Raw genomic sequence first — 22,405 nt, 5'->3', positions numbered from 1 at the left:
TAGATGCCTGAATAATGATTATCATTAGCAAAACGTTTTCAGGCTTGCAATTCCAGGACTGATCGTAAGCAGTAGTTGCTGGTTTTAATATTTGTGGGGTACTGATATACACTTGATCTGATCTGCATCAGCGTATTCTGAAAATTATACCCAAAGCATTTTCAATACATTTAAGAGAACCTTACTCCTAGACCTAAATGCAATGCTTCGTCTTCTAGCTGTCTGTCACACCCTTAAGTGAACAGTTCTTTGGCATACTTCATGGGGGAAAGCCTCAAGCTGCTAGAGAATGTGAGTTGTTACACTGGCCTGTGCACTGCATGGGCTGAGATACATGTATTTGCTTACTTTGGTTGTCCATCTTAGCAGGCTGGTAACCTCAGGCAGCCAGTTGGGTCAAATAGAGAAAGGAGCATTTTGATCCTCTGGTCTAAGAGAATAAAAGCCTAAGATCTTCCACCTGCATAGTCAGAAGGATCACCTTAGTAAATTGCCCATGGTCTTGCAGAAAGTCCATCTCCAGGTTTTTTACAGGCCCCCCTAGGTATTGGCAAGTGATTACACTTCACTACAAGTGAAGACATCTTGACTGCCAAGATGTTTTGAGCAGGAAACTGTTTTGAGCAGGCACAGAGGCAGGATGTTAAAAACTGTACAAGCACTGGAAGCATGAAAGATGTAATTAGTCTCAGCCAAGCCACAGGTCATGTGGTGAACATACCAAACTGCACTCAGAGCCAGCTAGATGGAAAATGGTTATGAATGTGGCTGCAGGCGTTGTTTTGGAGAGGGATAAGGAATTGAGAACAGATTCAACAGCATCATTTGAGATATGTTCTAGTGTTGGTGTTTTTCAATAATCTGCACTTTTAAAAGTTCAAACTGTTTGGGTTCAAGGACATGGAATTGCTTGAGGGTGTCTCAGTTGTTACATACTGAACATCAACTATGCAATTATAGTAGCTATTAATAACAGTGATTTTTCTGTTTTTCATATTGTGTTATTTTGGATTGTGTAGAGTTAAAATTTGACATGAGACTGGTAGTATGGATGTGTCTGTTCCCCAACGAGATCTTAAGTGGCATGTCCTTCTTGAACAGGATAGGATTGAGTTCCTGAGTTTCAGATGGATTTGTTGACAAGCCTGAAAACTAAACAAAAAATCAAGGAGCTGCTCTGTGATTTAATTTAAAATATTTTCCAGTATTCCTGTCTGTGGGAAAGTTATTTGGAAGTTTGAAATGTTCTCTGCAGAGTTTTTTAACTTGAGAAGATTCTTACAGGGCTGGGTGGTGTCATCAGACATGCACCTCCTCACACACAGCAGCCTTTACAAACAAGCATTTTGAACCCATTACTTCTTGGGAGTTTACATAACGTGGCACAGATAGAAGGGATGTTGTCCTTGAAGCACCTGCAGAAGAGAGGGTAGGATTCTGGAGCTGTGGTTTGGCCACTGACAGTCATTCAATTCCTAGAGCTCTTCTCCTATTTGGAATAAAAATATTTATTGTAAACATCCATGAAGTTAAAGTTGTAAAGGCCTTGAGAAACTTGGATAATAGATGCAGGTAATTGCAGATGGTTTTCTACAAGAAAAACAGGTCTGTTTCCAATAGTATTTCATGTAATACGAGCTTTAGTCTGCTGATTTATTGTGCTGTGGACTTGTTTTTGCAGAAATCTAATCTGAAATAATTGGAAGATTTCATTTCAGTGGAACTTTGCTTTTACTCCTCTTATTTCTTTTGCCAGTATAACAGTGCGAGAAAGTAACAGCCATAAATGTATACTACGCTTGCGTCTGTTAATGGTAGTGCTCTATACACAGAAGTGCCTCTTGAAACATAGTAATAATTACCAAAACCAAATTATGATTTATGTTAATAATAGTGCCTGGCTTAAATTCCTTAAAACAAGCATTTTTACCCCAAGTTTAAATCTCAATATGATCTGGCATGCCTCCAAAGTTTGCAGGCTTTTTCAAGGCTGTGTTAAAAACCCACCTTGTTAAAAGTCCATATTCATAGAGACAGCAGAGAGAGGAACTGTGACCTCTCCCTGCAGAGTAATGTGATAAATATCTTGAATAAATCACGGAATATGAAAATAATACAGTATAAAAATAGACGTTTATCTTCATGGTAGTTTCAGATCATCATCTAAAGAACCACATATACATATAGGACTGTTTCTAGAGAAGATCTTTACTTGCAGTAACAAGAAATACATTAGAGTTGGTCTTTTTATAGCACTTTGTAAGAAAAAGAAGTAATATGATGGGCTAAAATACTTAAAGATTTTTATTTAATTATTAGTGATTTAGTGTTGTGTTTTCAGCTGTGTATATGTTTTTCCACATCACTGACTTGTGGATGGGCAATGTTAGTAATCTGAAGTATGTTACATAAATGTAATGTCATTACAATAAGACAAGCTATATGTGGGTGCACAATGTCAGTATAAATACTCCATATGTGTGTATACATGTAGAGCCCAAATGTCCCCATGTGCTGCAGCTGAAGAGGTGTTTCTGAAAACATGGGCTGTGGCTGTATTATTTATTTCCACAGTTGTGTTATTTCTGGTTTTGTAGCATTCCAGAAAATCTTGGCAAAATGTTATCCATTGATTTTTTTTGTTAACATAGTTTGCTAAACAAAGAAAAAAAAAAGGCATTTTGACCAAGCAGAATGTATTTTGAATCCATTAGATGAATGCAGTCCTTTGCCACAAGGCTTGTCATAACTTGAAACCAAAATACCAGGTTCTTATATGATTTCTTCAGTATATTTTTATTGTGTTGAAACTTGGTGAACTGTAGCTATGTACCATTCCAGTCAGGCTGCACCTCAGCAAGACATAACTGACTAAAGTTCTGAGTGCCGTTTCTTAAGAGATGTTGACTTTGAGGTATTTAAGGAGTTGAGGTATAAGTAGTCAAGCTTTTACATGCATTACAATAAATTTTCTTCCAAAGATGTATCACAGGGTTTGTTGTTTTGTTCTTGTTTTGCTTTTTACCAGGATAGCTAGCCTGTTTTAAAACACACAGAATTATTTGGATAGCCTTTAAGGAAAAGGCTTAATGAATCCTTGTAGTTAATCTTAAAAGTTTCTGAAGAGCTGAATAAAAATACAATTGATTTTATGTATGACTTTTGGTTTTCATTTTAAATTTACCTGTGCCAGTTTATATAACTTTATATGGGTGGTAATCAGACTGAGTTATCTGTATAGGTTTTAGCTGAGAACAGCTGAATACAAAGTGGGCTTAAATTCTCCTGAAGGCGCACCTGATAATGCCTTCTTTGATGAACTTTCCTACTGTAACCTGAATGCAGAGGGTGGCATAAACGGAAGGTGTGTGAAATCTATGTATCTGAGGAAAAACAACAACAACAAAAAAAAAAAAAAACAACAACAAAAAAAGGGGAAAGGAGTGAACACTGAATGTCATAAAATCAGTAGGGGCACTAGCATACAGCAATGCTGTCTCCTACGTAAAACAATTCTCTTACCGTGGACAAGGGATGTTAACAAGCACAGGCCACAGCAGAACGTAGTGTATGCCATTAACGGTGTAAGATGCGCCCCATTTCTCAGGGGTGTACGTTGCGGTGCCTGTACACCCTTTCCGGAGCTGATTTACCTCAGAACATCAGCAGACAGACCACCTTGGCTGGAAACGGAGCCTGCTCGTGCTCCCAACGCCCCGCAGCCGCTTCCAGCCCTCACCTCAGCACCCCCAGTCACCACACAGGCAGCTAGTGCGCATGTGCAGACACCCGCGCTGGGTCAGGACTGCCGCGCATGTGCGCTGCTTGTCTCCGCGCCCGGGCGCAGCCATGTTACTCGGCGGCGGCGCCGCTCGCCTCAGCCATGTTCGGAGGGCAGCGGGGCCTGCCGCGCCAGGGAGGCGGCGGAGAGGAGCCAGGCGGGCTGCGCAGGTGGGAGCCACCGCGGAGAGACGGGGCGGCCGGGGCCTGGCGGGTGTTGGTCTTTTAGGGCGTCTGTGGGGAAGGCTGTTGTGGGGGTAGGCCGCAGGGTGCACTTCTTCCGCCTTCCCGCCCCCCCTTCAGCCTCGTCCTCCTCGGTACCCGCTTGTCGTCCTCTACCAAAGGTCTTCTCCTGGGCCCCGCGGGCAGGCGGCCTTAGTGGGAGAGCCTCCTTGTAGAGGCTGCTTCGGTCCCTGCTGGCAGCGGGTAGGGAGCTGGGCTCGGAGTGAACTGGAGGCCGCAGCCTAGGCTTCAGTGTGTGCACTTCGGTTAGGTGCCCTGGGTCCGGCTGGGGATCTCTGGGGTTGCTTTTTGGGTGACCCAGAAGCGGGCGGGTTAAAGAAACATTGGAATACTTATAAAAAGGGGTTATTTTTGGCTAGCATTTTTCTCTAGGGTTTCAGTGTTGTGCCTAAAGCACAGTAAGTGGTGTGTGTTTCCCCCCATTCCCCTTTTCTTTCAAGTCTTTGAATTGAGTGATTAATGTTGAGGGTGCTTAGAGAAGGGTTTTATCCAGTGACTAAGCTTTGCAGAAACCAAATGTGTTGAAAGTGTCCCATTGCCTAGATCCATGATTGGAAGTGAGCTATTTGTGCTGTGTGTTTGCAACTTTGAACTCTTTGGGAGCAGGGAATAAACCGTATGTAATGTGTGTCAGTAAGTTGGAGCCCTGTGGGACCAGGGAACTGGCAGCCAGTCAGGGTGAAAGAGGAAGGGAAAGAAAACATAAGTTGCAAATGTAAGATTAAAATAACCAAAACCTTCCTTCTCTCTCTCTTGTTGACTTAAAACCTGCAGAGACCTTGCATACACAAAGCAGTGTGTTCACTTGCACTGAAGGAACAGCAGTATGTTTGCTTTGTGGTCTGTAATACAGGATTATTCTCTCAGGCAGGCAGAGGTGGACCTGCAGGTGTGGTCCATAGCCCGGAAGCCAGGTCTGATGTTAGTAGGTGCTGTGACAGTGCTGTGTTTAGTAACCTGTCATTTAAAATGTCAGAGCTCCTTCTCAGTTTCCTTCCTCAGTTTCTCCAGAACTGAGGAGGAAAATGAAGATAACTCTTATTAATCTTCAAGCGATCTCTGGTTGTCCTTCCAGCATGTTTCAAGCACCCTAGTCTAGCTCCTTGTCCCATGCTTACTTGTGTATAAAAGTGTTCCACATAACTGCTTGACCTACTTCTTACACATGCTGATTTTGTTTCACCACTTCTGCAAGTTAAGTACTGGATGGAATGGTATATAAATGTCAAATAATGTGTTGCTGACAACATTCTGTGAGTGTTGACATGTCAGCAGTTCCATAAACAGTGTTGGCAGCCCTCTGTTGTTTTTTTTCTCTTTTCTGTTTGCAAATCACCTAAATAATAATGGTTTATTTAAAAGTTTCATTAGTCAAAGACCTTTTCTTGACAAGTGCATTGTCTAACACCTTTGGTAACTTAGTATTGCTCAGATAAGGTGGCACAAATCACATATCTGCATGCCAAATCAGCATTTTGTAACTACACGATGGTACCCAGATTGTCCCTATCAATTTTGTATAGGCAATGTTCAGTGACTTGGATTTCTGATGAAAATTCTTGGTTTCTAGTTCTGTGCAACCACACTGCTGGCGTCAAGAACAGGAATGTAGGAGCTGGAATGATTCAGATTCTTTGGTGTTGGATGAATATCAATGTAGACATTTAGACCAATGGCTGGAGAGGTAAGGAATAAATGTGAAATTTGTTTAAACCTTCGCTTTGCTGCACTCTTCTCTCTAGGAATCCAGCAAAACCTTGGATGTGATTGAAGGCTTTCTAATAACACAGTAGCACAGAGTTAGAAAATTATTACCTGCATTATGCAAGAGTAGGTGTCCCTGCCCATGGCAGGGGAGTTGGAACTAGGTGATCTTAAGGTGCTTTCCAACCCTAACTGTTCTATGATTCTGTAATTCAGTTTGGCTAATTGAAATATATGCCATAATATTAGCAAGTATTCCATATGAATGAGAGAAATTGCATATTCTGAGGCAGTGGTTTACGCCTTAGTTGCTGAAGTCTTCAATGTTAGTATAAAATGTCCATTGAACCACTATGCTGTTGCACTTTTACACTTTGCTTACACATCTTTATGTGTGAGTGTGGGCAGACCATGATGTTTGTCTCTTCACTTGACAGTGCACTTGGTATTTTCAACTGTACTACAGTTTTAGTAGATATTTCTTTTTTTTTTTTATATTCCAAGAATGAGAAGTTGTGAGTGCTTGGATATGTGCAGAAAACTATGTTAGAATGGGAGTTAGAAGGGGTGAAATGTTTTACTGTGGGCATCAGAAAACTTTTTTAATATGATTTATACATCTCTGTGTTACCCTGTATGAAGGTGGTTGTCATTTCTGATGGCAAGTTTAATATTGCTTTAGCTAATGAATCTATTGAAGAGCTTACAAAAGCCCTTGTATTCAGGGGTGTTTTCAGTGTCATTGCTATCATTAAAAAATATTAACAGTATGTTGTGATTATGAGTCAAACTGAATGTGCCAGCAGCATTTTGTGTTTCTTTCTGCTAAGCAGATATGTTCCTTCTTAGTATGGAATCTTTGTTCTATGTTAAAATGACATTGGCAGCATTGGATGATAGTTCCATTTGTTGATGTGAAACTGTTTAGGGAAAGCAAGAGTATAAGCTAAATCTGCTTCTGTATTACTTACACTAAATATTGAGGCACTGGCACTGAAAGAAGTGGACAGACTGAAAGAAGTTTTCAGTGCTTCAGAATGTTATAGCATTATACAACTGTCACTTACTACATTTTTACGTTAATGAAGAACCTGGTTATTCTCCACTCAGCGAATGTCAGTGATCCAGCTGATTAGTTAAGAGCTTCCTGACTCCATTTTGGGCTTTACACAACAGTTTACATTCTTCAAATGATTGTGTTAGGATATGATGGTGTCTGGCAAAATCTTAGTTCTGCTGATGTGATGGGCATTTCTGTGTTTCTTGAGCATCGAATCATCAACCTTGCCCTTTACAAAGTCTTTTGCTGCTGGGAGAGAGCAGTAACTAGATGATTTGGCCTAAAGTAGTTTCATGACTTGTGCTCTCTGGGGAGGCCCTCAAGCAGTAGGGAGAGGGGTTAACTGAGTTCGAGTGTATTAGGAAATAGTCAGGTCTGTGTTCTGACAGGAAATTCATGAGCGTTTTCTTTACCTGCAAAGTAAAACTGATAATCTTGCATCACAACACTGAAAGGTTTTAATTTTTTTGTCTTTGAACTGAAATAGAGTAGGGGCATGCCCAGGGTTTTACAGTTGTGGAACTGGTTTTGTCCACAACTTGAAGTTTCTCCTCTGTTACAAGCAACAAATGTTCATATTAAATTCTCCATTATTTTCCAGTTCTACAGCACCAGAACATTCAAGGACTTTTTCTTGCCCTGACTGGGAAGACAGAATTGAAGAAGGCAAAGCTGTGAAAACATCAAATAAAAAAGTGACAAAGTGGGTATTGGGCAATTATTAACTCTTAATTATTAACTCTTGCTGTGTTGGTTTTAGCAATAGCCATCTGCTGATCTCTGACTACTTTGCATGCATTAATGAGGACTTGAAAAACAGCCAGGCTGTTTGATTTCAAGCCTGAAGGAAGCCTTAAGGAGACAGTAGTACTGAGAAGTCTTATCTCAAAAGCTACTTATGTGATCATTTAGATTCTCTTCTTTTTCAGCTTAGGTTGCATATTCATTACAACTTTCCATAACAGAAAATACTGTAATAGTGAAAGGATAAATGAAAACCAGCCATTGAAGCTAGGAGAGAGAAATGGCTGTTAGATCTTTCAAGCTTGCCTCCTTTATATTATCCATCTTAGTTTTATTGAGTTTAAGCTTTTTCATATTTGTATTAGGAGGTTGTTACACATACATGCAATAATCATGTATCATTTGATTTGCTTGTTGTGGGGTTAGCAATAAGCTTCTAGTAAGGCAGCTCTAGCACCACTAACCTCAACCTGTTACAAACCTGAGCAATTTAATCAACTTGCAAAACCTAATCATGGAGTGATTCATTTGCTTAGCACAATTTTCACTTCACTAGTGAAGTAAGAGTTGTGCTTACTGTCTGTCAGAGTAGGAATAAGCACAGTTCTGGAGTATGTGTTTTTATAACTTACTGCAAGGCTCTTTTCAACTTAATTCTAATTTTTGCTTTTAAATTCTGTTTCAAGTGATTCTGCTAATCCAGCTGAAAGGGAAACAGATGAAGTGGTTCTGAGGAGAAGACAAAAACAGATCAACTTTGGAAAGAATACTCTTGCTTATGACAGATATATTAAAGAAGTTCCGAAGTAAGTTCCTCTACGTTGCACATTTCCAAATAAACTCTTACTTCTTCCTGCCATCTGTATAGATCAGCACACATCTTCAATGCACTTAGAATTGTACGAACAGTAAGTGATGAAAACATAATTGACTTTTATGAACGAGAAGCCAGGTATTTTCTGCATATGAGCAAATTTAGGGAAAATTCAAAGCTGAATGTTCCCTTTGTGTATTGCTGTTGCTAATGGCAAATATGCTTTAAATAAGTTCTGCATTAATCATCCCAGTTTCTGGTGACTGTGTTGGTAGGCCAGTGAGAAATTAATTGCTACCAGGAAATGCCAGCTTTGAATGAGGCTTGAGCAAAGCCTTGCATTTAAGTATTGGTAAGGAAAACCAGTCTTCAGTGATTTATCAGTAACTAACAGATCAAAACCTGGATTTTTTCCTTTCAGTTTGGGCTTCAGAGTCTGTGAATTGTGGCACTTTAAGCCAGATTTTTTTAGCCAGCCCCCTCTGCTTACTGCAGAGCTGTCAAGATTCAGAAGCTAGTCTGTACTACTGTGTGGATCTGCATTTGGGAGAGGGGTTGGTGGGTCTCATTTGATTGGCTTGTGTGGGTTTTGTTATTGTTTTGAGGGTTATTTTTAGAGGTGTTTTTTACATGTGGCTAGCTACTTATAGTTGTCAGCTTTCTATGGATTCTACCTGTAAGAGTCTATTATGAAAACTGGCAGCTAAGTACAATGGACACTGCAAGGCTGTTGTTGAGCAAAACTTGAAAGACTAGATTTAATGACTAAAAATCAACAACAAATGCCATAAATGATCAGATACTACATGGTATCATGGTCATATCTTTAATAACACTTTCTTTCTTCAAAGAGCCTTGGATTGCTTTGTGAATTGTAGTTTTGCTTGTCGCTTTGTCATCAATGGTAGGACTGCAGCCAGTCTTAGGGTGATGCCTGGCACTTGCATAGCTTTGCTGTCATCAGTTGAATCACAGGTGGAGAATAGGAAAGGGTGAGAAGAGTGTTCAAAAAAAACTATGGAGTAAACTTAAAAAAAAAGTTGTCTAGGTGGTATCTTAACAGAGTAGTTTATAATACTGCTCCTTAGCAGGGATCTCTATCTTGCAAAAAGTGTTATGGCTAGGAACATTGATCTGTGAAGCTGGTAAGGGACCACTTGAGACCAAAGTACTTGGTGTGATTGAAAACCAGATTGTAATAAGCTTCCTCCCAGACATAAAGCTGACTCCAGTATGGTAGCACTATAAACAGGATTGGTTTGTTCTGAAGAGATAGTTTAAGTGAGCTTTCCAGTGATGTTTGATGTTCAGGGTCCAGATTTGAGATACCCTCTGAGAAACATCGCTTCCTGCCATGGGATGATCCCAAACAGCATTGTTACAGTGTCTGTCCTTTCCATGGAAAGGGGTATCGTTTGCATGTTACCCAGATAATGGGGTGCTTTGTTTTCTGTACTCCCAAGAGGCAAGTGCTGTTTAGAATTACAGCAGTCCCCATTGTGATAATGCATGGACAATGACGGAATAAAAGTTCACTGAAGATACTTGTGGTTTGATCCCTGCCATGAGCCAAATACCCAAACAGTTACTTGCTCCCCCCCTCTCCCCAGTGGGATGGGAAAAGAATAGGAAGAGCAAGAGCAAGAAAAGTGATGGGACTGAGATAAGGGCAGTTTAATAGGTGAAGAAAAGGGGAGGAAAAAGCCAAGCAATGCAAATGCAATTACTCACTAGCTCCCACAAGCAGACTGGTGCCCTGACAGCCTGAGCAGTGGCCACTTTGGAAGACACATCTTCCTCTGCCCCAGTTTTCACTGCTGAGCGTGACATTATCTGGTTTGGAATGTCAACTGTCCCAGCAGTTTCCCCTCTCAATTTTTTGTTCATCCTCAGCTTGGTAGCTGCAGAAGGGGGCAGAGCAGAATGGGAGAAAGAGAAGGCTGTGAAGCTGTGCAAGCTCTGTTCAACAGTGGCCAAAAATAAGAGTGTTATTAGCACTGTTTTAGCCATAAATGAATACAGGGACTAGTCCGCTGTATTGATGTGACTCCGTCACAGCCAGACTCAGTACAATACTAAATATATAGAAACTACACCTGACTCAGGAGCACTGAGGTAGAAGTAGCTGGAGGCTAGGATACTATGGAAGGAGTATGAGTTATGCTTCTTCTGTTTCATATTTGTCCATGGGCAGTAGGGGTCTCCTTTTGGCAGGTGTCAGAGTGCTGGACTGGATGAACCTCTGGTGTGACTCAGTGTGCTGCTGTTAGCTGTTGGCCGTCTTTTTGACAGTGTTCTAGAGTATACACATTTCAGTTTAAAATACAAATGTTTTATTTATGAGAGCACTGATGCCTGTGTGATCTGATGGACTGAGGTAAGAACAAAAATCATGTTCTGAAATAATAACTGTTGTTGTGTATTTACAGGAATCAACGGATACCAGGAGTTCATCCTAGAACTCCCAACAAATTTAAGAAGTACAGCCGTAGGTCCTGGGACCAGCAAATCAGGCTGTGGAAGATAGCACTGCATGCCTGGGATCCTCCTACTGAAGAAACCTGGGATCTCCAGCCTGTGTGTGTATCATAGAATCACAGAATGGTTTGGATGGGAAGGGACCTTAAAGCTCACCCAGTTCCAGCCCCCTGCCATAGGCAGGGACACCTTCCACTAGAGCAGGTTGCTCCAAGCCCCCTCCAACCTGGACTTGAACACTGCCAGGGATGGGGCAACCACAGCTTCTCTGGGCACCCTGTGTCAGCGCCTCACCATCCTCATAGTGAAGAGTATTTTCCTAATATCCAATCTAAATCTACCCTCTTTCAGCTTAAAGTCATGGGTGCATTAAATCATCATGTGTCTCTTGCTTCACAGGAGGGCCCTGTATTTCCTTTAGAGGATTGCTAACTGGGAGCAAGAGAAGCTATCAGGCTCGGAAGTGGCAGTCTCCTTGAAAGCCTTGTTTTCCTTCTGAATTCTTTTAGTCTTTTGAGATATTCCCATTATTTAGTCTAAATTCATCTCCAGTAAGGTGCTTTGGGGAGGAAGGCTTTTGGTCTGTCTGCGGTAACACGCTCCCTTCCCCTGTGGGTTTACAGTGATGAGCGCAAAGCGAGAAAATACTTTCCTAGAAAAGGATAGGCAGAAGCAGGAAATCAGTGATTACTGTTCCCTGAACTTGCTAACCTGTCTGTCTTCCCTTCTACTGATGTCTGCGAACCCCCTTTCTCCTGCAATAGAGCGTTTGAAAAGTGTAAGAAGATCAGAGAAAAAAGCTCTCTTTACAGGAGAGTGGCAGCTGTGTTCAGGATGGAAATTGGGGCATTTCTTACCTTTTAGAACTATGAATTTCTGTAACAAGGCTAGCTCCCCAAATTGATGCCACCTAATACTTTGCAAGATTTGGACTATTACATGGGGAGAAAAAGAATGAATGGAATTCTATTAGCTCTGTAACTGCATTGTGTAAATAGTATTAGCTGTGGGGTAGTTGACCTGTGGTAGAAGTTGTTTGCACCATTTGGATGTCATATGAGTTGAACTGTTAATTATTACTGCAGCTTAAACTGCAAGTCAGATGGCTGGTATTTAAAATCCTTTCTTTTTTTCTCTGGTTTTAGTAGTACAGAACCCTCAGATAATTCCCAGGAATGGTTCTGCAAGGATCAGGATATTTCTGGCTCCTTTGTTTTTGACGAAAAGCAGAAGAAAAATGAGTGTGAAGATGAGTGCAGACAGACTGACTACACACCAGGGAGGTATGAGAGAGAACTTCTATGGTTAACTTACTGAATTGGTTGAATACATGTTGATGCTGTCAGTTATTTGTAGGAAGTGTTTAATGAAAGGACAGTTAATGGTCAACTTCAGGGTTTGGCACTTTTGCTGTGGAATGTAACCCATCGCTGGTACAGAGCATTGAATGAGGAAGAATTAGCAGCATTGCAGAACTGCATGATTAACAGCAGAAAAAGCAGTCATTTTTCAGCTCCTCTGTTCATGGAGTGCTGAGGTTTCTCTAAGCACTACTAGCAGGTGCTGAAAGTAGGCAACCTTTCTCAGAAGCAAGAGTCACCATCCTCAATTAACAGTATTACACCTATCCACAGAACAGTGAGGATACTGAAAGTGAAGCACCTCATGCACTTCCCTGTTCACAGAGATATCTTGATCTGGGGGCATGTTTGTGGAGCTGAAATGGTCTCTGATTCAAAGTGTCTTCTGTGATTGTGACTGAGTTTGCTGTCCAAAATACAGTGAAGTGGTTACCAGAATTTGAGCCATTTTCTCTTGTTTCTCTGCTATGACTGAAGAATCATACCTCAAAAAAAGTCTTCCTGTGTAGCACTTGCCATTATTTTGCAGAACACTGATAAGCATTTAAACACAGATTGTTTTGTGTGTAAAATCTGTCTTTTCTCATAGTCCCTGTTCTCCAGGTTCTTCTCCCGTATGGAAACGCAGAAAAAGAAACAATCCTGACTCCTCTGTGATTTCAAAGGGCGAAAACCGTTATGTGCAGATGTACCACACACTGGGAAGGTATGAAATGATTCTCCATATGGAGAATGATATTATGAACTGAATTTTGGAATATGATTCATATTTATCCCCCCAATTGTTAATAGCTTTAACTGTATCTAAATGTGCATGCAATTTAATGAGGAAGTGATATCATACCAGAATTGTGTTATATGATGACAAATATTTACAGTGGTCCATTGCAAAAGTGAAGATACTGCAGTGTCAGAAGACACAACATAGGTAATTTTGGGTGTGTAGATTTAGGCAATGCTAATGTATTGGTTTTGATTTCTCACAAAACCTGGTTTCTGCTTCAGAGGCTGTAATTCTGACATTGTTAGGCATCTGCAAGTTATTTCTCATACCTCATCCATGCACTGCATTCTGCTTTACATGCACTGCATTCTGCTTTTTGGCAGACAGAGTGTACAAGTTGATGAACACTGCAATAAGGGAATGGAGCCCATTGTGCCCTCAGAAGTTGGTCAGCAAATACTGAGACTCACTGCCTAACTATTTCCATGTTATGTTTGCTACAGTTGTTACAGAGAATATGTATCTGTGAAGGGGTGTGAAAGAAGCTTTGTGTATGTTTAAGCTTCTCTTTGCCTTATGAAAGATGTTATGGAAGAAAATACTTGTTGGAACAACAAGAAGTTGGTCACCCAGCCTGGGACTGGATCAAAGTGAGGTTAATGTTCAAAAATTGCTAACAGAAGGGTCGAGTGTTTTAGGCTCCTCTTTCCTAGCTGCTGCATAGGAAGTCTTTCTATAAATGAGAAATGATAGGCTGTGTGGAGGAGAGCATGGCTTAACTGTATAGAGTTTTGTCAGCTCCACTTTTCTAAGGGAACAGTGATTGAAAGGTTTTCACACTAATCTTTGTAAAAATGTTTGTAGAGGTGTGTTTTTCTTTCTCTGCTTACCCCCTTTCAGAAGAATTAAGAGGAACTGTTACAGAGGTCCATGGTTTCAGACCTTTTCACTTTCTTTTTAGTCTTACTGAATCAGGAGATCAGGAGGCTCTTTCAAAGTGCTCAGAGTGGGAAGCTTTTGGTGAACACGATGAAGTAATGACAGTACAACATGGTATTGAAATAAGGTAAATACTGTAATGATTGTGACTTTCTTTTTATTGTTTGTGCTGTGAATGTCCTGTCCTTTGCTTTTTTTAATCTTTCTTTTCTTTCGCTATTTAATACTACTTTTTCCCCTTACATTTCCTCCAACATGTGGTATCTCTGGTTATTTTTGTTGAGTTTACTTGGCTTTTTCCAGTCCATCTATTGCTTCCTGCCAATTCTGCTGTTATGTAATGCTGGAAGATGAAGAGCCCCTTTCACCCTCTCTGTTGCATGGAAAGCAATGGCATTTCACAGAATTGGTCCCTATTGTTTTTACTGGCCTCTCACTTCCTCAGCCTAGGAGCTAAAAGCTTCCTCTCTGCCTCCCTAGAGATTAAGTTATTTTGTAGCTGACCACAATGACAGTTCTTTGTCTTCATGCAGTGACCCAATTCCAGCCAGCTGTTCTTCAGGATGGAACAATCAGAAACAGAAAAATCCCAACTTCTTTCTGCCTGACAGCAAAACTTGGAGAGATACAGACTGCAGGCTTGAGAGGTATTAAGATGCAGCTCATCAATGGGGGGCTTTTTTTGCATATGAAGGTTAGAAGCATAGTTGCTTTATTGCTGTATTTCAATCTAAGCTTTTATTATAGAGGTCTGTATTGTTTCCCCCATGTTGCTTAGGGATCTGTTGGCTAATATTTATGTGTTGCATGCTAAAATTCTGTCACATTCTCACACTGTAGTCTATATTAGTGTAAATAGAGGTTGCAGCTGTATTTAGTATAAAAAGGTTGCCATCAGAAAGTCACTCAGTCTCTGGGGGTTTTTATATTTGTAGGCTTAAACTTTGTAGCAGTTTGTTGGAAGGACATCAGTCAGAGTACCCTGAAAGGGGATGGGGAAGTGCTGGGGAGAGAATAATGAGGAAGAACATTTAAATACCAAGGTGAGTTCAAGCTGACTACTTATTTTACCTGTTCTGGTTCAGTAGCTCATATGCAATATCATTCTATGGAATCCAGCTGTTCTGTTCAAGCAGATCAGTTTCTCTATTTAGTCATGTATTAGTATTTTATCCCGTTCTCTTGTATTTAATGCATCACCTTAATTAAAAGATCTAATACTTCAGATTTGGTAAACTGAAATATTTACCTGTTCAGCCAGAAAAAAAATGTGTTTTATCACCCAAATGCAACGCACCACGTTGAGATATTTCAGTAACAGGTTTTCTGTCTTTTAGTATTTTTATCATGAAGTCACAATTGTGCATTTGCAGCTGTAGATTTAAATGGAAATTTTCTCTTGGACCTTAGATTCCTGTAGGGATTAATAGGATGGGTGGTAATCTTGAGTCAAGCAGCTTTTATTGGCAGATAGCATTTTGTGTAATTTGATTGCATTAAATGTAGATCAAAGACAGGCTCTGAAGCATTATGGACTTGGATATAAATGTCTGTTTAACAGAGGTCTTGGAATATTTTTGCATTACAAAACTCATTAAGAATATAGCATGCAATTAGTTTTACACTATAGATTTTTGATTTCTAGCAGTTAGAGGAAAAAGCAGAGCCTTTAAATTGTGCAAATGGCATTTTTCTATTGACTTTATTGATATCTTAAATTTAAACTCTTTGAGCATGAATAAGATTTCTTGGGAATTCATTTTCCTAAAGTGCTAATTCAGTATTTGAACTATCTAGTCTCTCTTTGTATATAGAAGTATCGAAGAAGGACTTTCTCCTGTGATGGAAAATGATTTGAAGGATAGGGATGTAGTCTGAGATGAGCTGATCAAGTCTTGGAAAACTGGTGCAGTCGCATATGACCTGCACTGAAAGAAGAAGACATTTACAGTCAGCATATGTGCAATCAACATAAGGCAAAATGTGCAGGTAAAGAAAGCATTTCTCTACACATTACAGTTAGGAGAGCCTTTCTGATCTTCTGGCTAGTTGATGTGTGGCTGCTTTGCAGTTGTCTTCATTGTAAATAAGGCTCTGTTAAGGAGTGCATATATTCAGTGGGTTCATAATCGCGTGTTCTAATTAAAAATACATCTTTGTGACATGTAAAATGTAATGTTAAGTGTCTTAAGTAGCCTCTTATAGAGCAATGCATTGGTTTCCTGGGATGCAAAGATCAGTATTTAGAGAGACGCTGCCTTTAACCATGGTTTTTGGATGCAGTGAGCTCTAACTCTCAGATGGCAGGAACTTCACCTTCCTTCATGTGTGGAAGGTGAATATTGCTTGAAAACCAGATAGTGGGTATGTGGTAGAACTCCACACTACCTGCCTTTTTGCTAGAAGAAAATTTCCATCTAAAACAGGAAAAATCAATGTGGCTGGTTTAAAGCCCAATTAAATGTCCGTAAGTTTTAATATATCTGGCTGCTTTTTAAAGGAAAAAACCTTACTCAGTAGGAAACTTAAGATATAGCAGGAATATGATAATTAGAATTGAGAGAAAAATGTATATTATGAATTAATAATGACATGAAAATGATGTGAGGGGTTGGGAAGGATAGGCTCACCTGCTTCATCTTTGCTTTGATAGATACTTTGGGACTGTAGGGTATGTAGTACTCTGTGTTTCCAATAACTTGCGTTCTCAAAATGTCCATTCTATCTGTAACACTTTCTTTAATATGGGCAGTGTGGCTTTTTCTTTTATACAATGCTTTAATCTCACCATATGCAGTGCTGTGTTCCAGACTGTAACTATAGCTTAAAAGTGTTGTTAATGACTAGATAATCTATGATTCTGATACATCGTACTTATAAACCACTGTTATCTACCTCTTTGTTTAGGTTTTTCAAGATCCTTATGGATAGATTATACTTTTTCTGCAACCTCTGCCTCAAGTGTAATTCTGATTTCATTAAGCCTGTGCTACAATGATGGTGGATGTTCCTTAAAGCTTTTGTGAGAATGTTTCTGCTGTAGCTGCGTTGGCAGATGACGTGCATCATATTGTAAAGGCTGCTTCGATTGATGGATCCTGCTGTTGCTCTTTGGAGATCATGCTACTTATAGTACACTGGTGTTATGCTGGTGAACTGGTCCAATGTCAAGTTAAACTGAAGAATGTCACCTCTTAAACCAAGGAGTTCAAACCCTGTTTCCTCTACTGGACCAGAATTGTACATCCAAGCCGAAGAACTGTTTCAAAAGAATGTAGATAATTTCAGCCTTTTTCCAGCTGTTAGAGACAATCTGTTCTTAGCTTTTGGATTGGGTGATCCTCTGTTTGGCTTATTTACCATTCTCTGACATAAGATATGTTAAGTTAGTATTTGCTTAAGCTAGTGAGAGAAGAGAAAGGAAAGGCAGATGATTTATCAAAATCAGATCCTTCTCTTCAAGGGGATGAGTGACTGAACAGCAACACAATCTAAATACCTGGGATTTGCTTTTGTGTGTGTTGCAGCCTAATGCAAAGAGCCAATCTACTGTTAAGTGTATAAGAGAATGAGTTCAGTGCCTGCTGTTCCTACAGGAACTGGAGGTGAGCAGCAGTATTTGCAGGTTTAGAGCTGCTCTTATCCAGACTAAGGATTGTGATGGTGCTGAAAGAGGTTCTACTTTGTTTTATTCTCTTAGCACTGTGCTCATTGAGGGCTGTGGCTATAATGGCCTTCAGACCGGCTTCATGTGCCAGTTACAAGAATGTTTTACAGTCCTTGTGGCATTTTATGTAGCATGTACTGGGACACAAATGTCTGTTAGAGCTGGGAATTGGCTCTTTGCAGGAGTTTGGTTGGCTTTTCACAGGGCCACTGCAGAGCTATGGCAGTGCCAGGGATGTCACACATCAGCCTTGCTCTGGGGCTGGCAGTGTACCCAAGGCCCTAAAGCCCATTGTGCTACTGATGTGGAACTAAGCTGCTTCCCCAAAACTACTCCCAGTTCATTCCAAAACATTATTTCCAGGCTGCTCGGGCATGGGGTTCAGTAGTGTTCCAGCACAAGGGCTCAGCTGCACACCACAGAGCATGGGGTGTGTGTATAGAAGGAACACACCTGTACAGCACTTTTTAAAGAAGTAATATTTAGCACCTTCTTTCTCCAGTGTGCATGTTGTCATGATTTATGATGACTGTAAATAAGGGAATGATATGTTTTTGGCATTTTTGTCTTTATGCAGAAGAATTAAAGACTTTAAAAATTCCTGTTACTCTGCTTTTGCTGTTACACTGAGTTCCATTATAAAAGGAATATGTGGGTTCAGGAGTCCTCTTTGTGTGAGGGTGTTTTGTTTCTCTGGGGTTGGTTTTTAGCCCTTGCCAAAAGGGGGTAGGAGGATGCTTCAGAGATTAAATCAAACTCTTAAAGGGAGTTCACAACTTGGTTTGTACCCAACCCCTCAGTTTGTATTTTGGTATCTTGTCATGAAGTTATATTTGGTGCATTGTAACCTAGTGGAAGGGAGCAGCTGAAGCCATAGTGCTCATTCTGGCATGAGGAAGATGTCTTCCTCAAGAGTATGGAGCAGTTGGGTGACAGCAGTAGGCTGTCATGAAATAGTTAAGCTCAGTATAAATATAAGAGCCCTTAAGCTTTTGCCTATGGTGGATGGAGCCTGAAGTGGATCCATAGGATTTGTTCAGCAGTCCTTAAAAGATCTTACAGTTTTTGGTTAAAGATACTTAGACTAGAAACAGGATAACCAATCTGCCTGTGGCAGTTAAACTGTGGCAGATTTACTCCTTAATCTAGGTTCTGTACACTTGGACAACCTATGGTAGCAAAAGCAGAAGAGTGAAACTGGGCAGATGAGGTTTGAGGTCTGCTGAAATCATTTCATGCTGCCACTGGAAGATGTAGAGCCATCACAACATCTAATTTGTAGCAGTAACCACATCAGTCTGAACAGAGCAGTTAAAACTGGAATGTAGTCCTTCCACTTGCTTATCTATCCAAGTCGATTTGAGATGATCTTACAACAGGTAAGCAAAGCTGAAGTCTGTCACTCTGCCCCCACTTTGGTTTTGATAGCCTTACATCAGTGTTACCTGTTGTCCTGGGTTCAGCAGTAGCAGTCATTTTTTCTCCTGTTGCAGCCCTGTGTTTTTGACTTTTGGCCTGGGAGCAGCGCTGATAGCACCGATCTTTTTAGTTACTGCTCAAATGTTTGGTCTGACCAAGGACTTTCTGAATCTCATGCTCTGCCAGGGAGGAGGGGAAGCTGGGGGGAAGCAGAGACAGGACACCTGACCCAAACTGACCAAAGAGGTATTCCATACCACAGCACGTCATGCCCAGGATATAGAACTGGGGACAGTTACCCGGATCGGCTAGTTCTCTGCTCGGTTGGGCTGGGTTTCGATGGGTGGTATTGTATTCTCTTCCCTTGTTATTTCCCTTATCATTATTATTGGTGGTAGCAGCAGTGATTTGTGTTATACCTTAGTTGCTGGACTGCTCTTATCTCAGCCCATGGGAGTGACATTCTTTTGATTTTCCTCCCTGTCCCTCCGGGAGAGGGTAGTGGGGAAGAAAGGGCTGGAGTAGACTGCGTGGTTCTGATTTACCGCCTGGGCTTAAACCACGACACCCATTTTAATTAAACCCACTTTGCATAAATCTGTGCTCAGTTTGTAATTAAGCTGAAATGTGCTCTGAACTTCATCAGCCAGCTTGAAATTTCTTCCATGTATCTTCTGTTGGCATGCTTGTGCTGGGAGAATCTCCTCGTGGGTGATATGTTATCTGTGCTTGTAGGAACAGTTGTTCCCTAGCAATTCTGGAATGCCATTTGTGATGTGTACTTTGTTTCGGTTTTAAAGCTGCTCTTTGCAGGTCACAGTGATGAGGATATCTCCCTCCTCCCCTTAAAATTCCCACTGTGGTGAAGTGCTTTCGAAGGATTTTCTTTGCTGACAAGGATGGCAAGATGGAAGGCAGCTGTAATCCCTAGGGTGTGTTTACAGCAGATAGTTCTGGATGAACTGAATTTTACTTGTAAGTAGCATTATGCTCAGAGTACTGTGTGGTGTCCATGCTGGAGTTGTCCTTTCTCTGGCTTCCTTGGATGTGTTCAGGTAAACATGCTGTTAAGTCAGCTTATCTGCAAGCAAGGCTGGAGGAAAGGGAGTTCTTACGTGTTTTGAACCTATGTTGTCCTTCCAGCATGTCCTTGGTGCAGCAACACAGTTCTGTTTTCCGTAGCAGTGTGTGGGAAAGGATTGGTGCTAGCATAGCAAACATCCCTGCTGGAGCGTGGATGTTTATGCAGATGCCACACAGAAGATGTGAGAGTTTGTACAATTATAGGCAAAGGGAATCAAATGCCCAAGATAATTCCTTACACTACTACTTTCAGGTCTCAGTGTTTCACTGTGCATAGAGCCAGTGACTGTTACCACCCAGAGGCAGGGGTTTTGAAGACACCCTACTACAGAGGTCTCTGGGGCAAAAACTGCAGGAAAACACCATTTCCAAACATATTTACCAGGAGTCTTTGAGATGCACATACATAATGCGAATGCAGATCCAATTTGTAGAAGTGAAACATTTCAGTGGGGGGAAAAAAAAGTGTAAAACCATTAAAAAGTTGAGGAAAAAGTAATGAAAAGAAAAACAATAGAGAGTAAACCAGCTGGTGAGACCTCAGAGTGCTCAAATGCCAAAACCATGGCAAACGATTGTCTGAACGTTTCCCAAGGCAGGCTGGCAGGGAGCAGTCTGATAATGGCTTCTTTAGCTTTTGCCTTTTCAGAACAAAGTGTGAATGTCTCTCACTTTTAACAAGACAATGTGCAATGAGCTTTGTGAATTCACCGTGAAGAGGATCTCTGACACATCTGAGTGATCCTGAGCCTCACTGAGCAGCAGGTGCTTCCTCTTGGCCTTCAAGATCTCACATGTAATGCAGTGATCTCTGGTAGGAGAAAACTCAGCAGGTTTTACTGATGCTGATCTGGCACCCTCATCTGCCTTCTTATCCTTGCTTTCACACCTAGAGTTAAACACAGCTGTAGATATTGTGCTGTATGGCTTTGAACTGCTGTGGTTAAAGCCCCCTTCTATATCTGCAAACTGAAAAGGGGATTAAGAAGGACTAGTTATTTGCCACATTTCAGCTGAGATGTTCCTATCGGCTGTTCTGTTCAATGCTCAAGATGAATCAGGAAGTGGGAAGAAGTTCCTGGAACTACTCAAGATTTCAGTCTAGAGACCTGGAATTCATGGGAGCACGTGGTGAAGAAGAGGCAGAAATACTAAAAGGTATTGCATACTGCAGGTGTGCAGTTCGTCTGAGGACTGCTTAATATGGATCCAAAGCAACACTTGTTTCAGCTACAGTTATGCTGTACAGGCAATTCATTCTTCCTAGTGCTCAAAGGTTTGTACTGCTGCCCACCCTGCCTGGTGCCTCTGTTCTTTCTATGCAGCTTGTGGACAACGGGAGCTCCGAATCTGTGTAAATTATGACCAGAAACAAGCCAAAGTAGGAGGCATCTTTCATTTCTATAACTGATTACGTGACAGTTGTGAAACCATGCTCCACCAGTAGAGATGCAAATTCTCCTTTTCAACATCCACTTCAACCTTGCTATGCATGAATTATCTTCATAAAATCAAATGAAAACAAATGCCACCTGTAAATGGTACTTCTCACTGGGGGGCTTTGGTAGTTGCTTTTGTCTTAAGCTGCTCAGAAAATACCCAACACCACTTTTGTTTGCTACTTCTGCCATTCATTCAATACATTTCATTGCCGATCTTGCGTTACTCAAATAGAGCCTGTCAGAGTAATGACAGTTGGCTTCACTTCACCCAGGTTTGTGTCAAAACTGCTTCCACAGGGTAAAAGAAGATGGGGTCATGGTCATAGGAGAATCCCACCTGCAGGGAAGAGAAGGCCCAATACGCAGCAGACAGAACTCACTTCCTAGGAAGTCTGCTGCCTCCCTTGGAGCCTAGGTTAAAGATAAGATGTGAGGAGAAAGTTTCCTACCCCTTGTACATCCCTCAGATTACCATCCATTATTGATTTTTCAGGGAGGCAGTGATGAAGTTACAAGAAGTCAAGAGAGGCTTCTGTGAGGTCTGCGTCAGTCTTTTCTCCCACATAACAAGTGGTAAGACAAGAGGAAATGACCAAGTTTTGCCAGGGAAGATTTAGACTGTATAGCAGGAAAAATTTATCTACTGAAAAGGTTGTCAAGCATTGGAAGCATTGGTTGTCAAGCCCAGGGAAGCATCACTGCCCCCGGAGGTTCTTAAAAGACAGGTAGATGTGACACTGAGGGATACAGTTTAGTGGTGGACGTGCAGTGCTGGGTTAACGGTTGGATTCTGTGGTTTTCAAGGCCTTTTTCAACCTGAATGATTCTGTGGCTCTGAGTCCGGAAGGAGCACTGTACATGTCTCGAGTGTCCCGCTGGCACAGGTGTGCGCTCTCCGGCAGGAGTTGGGCTGCTCCCAAATGACCGATGTAAAACCCCTGCGCACA

At 41.2% G+C, this 22,405-nt stretch overlaps 1 protein-coding gene across 1 annotated transcript; it reads left to right on the top strand.

Moving 5' to 3' along the window:
• Window positions 1–3,814: 3,814 nt before the first annotated feature.
• Window positions 3,815–18,121, top strand: LOC133264989 (uncharacterized). The gene is made up of 12 exons (XM_061445185.1): window positions 3,815–3,951; window positions 5,588–5,707; window positions 7,389–7,490; window positions 8,218–8,337; window positions 10,775–10,924; window positions 11,969–12,106; window positions 12,774–12,890; window positions 13,870–13,974; window positions 14,381–14,494; window positions 14,783–14,890; window positions 15,645–15,836; window positions 16,755–18,121. Exons 1-10 carry the CDS (start codon window positions 3,815–3,817, stop codon window positions 14,880–14,882), a joined length of 1,203 nt encoding a protein of 400 aa, XP_061301169.1. The 3' UTR covers window positions 14,883–14,890; window positions 15,645–15,836; window positions 16,755–18,121.
• Window positions 18,122–22,405: the final 4,284 nt, after the last annotated feature.

This window comes from Pezoporus flaviventris, unplaced genomic scaffold (assembly GCF_033815535.1).
Source record: "Pezoporus flaviventris isolate CSIRO_AGI_PZ_B2104156 unplaced genomic scaffold, CSIRO_AGI_Pfla_v1 ptg000002l, whole genome shotgun sequence".
In the NCBI taxonomy this organism is placed as follows: domain Eukaryota; kingdom Metazoa; phylum Chordata; class Aves; order Psittaciformes; family Psittacidae; genus Pezoporus; species Pezoporus flaviventris.
This window is presented reverse-complemented; position numbering and strand designations above follow the sequence as displayed.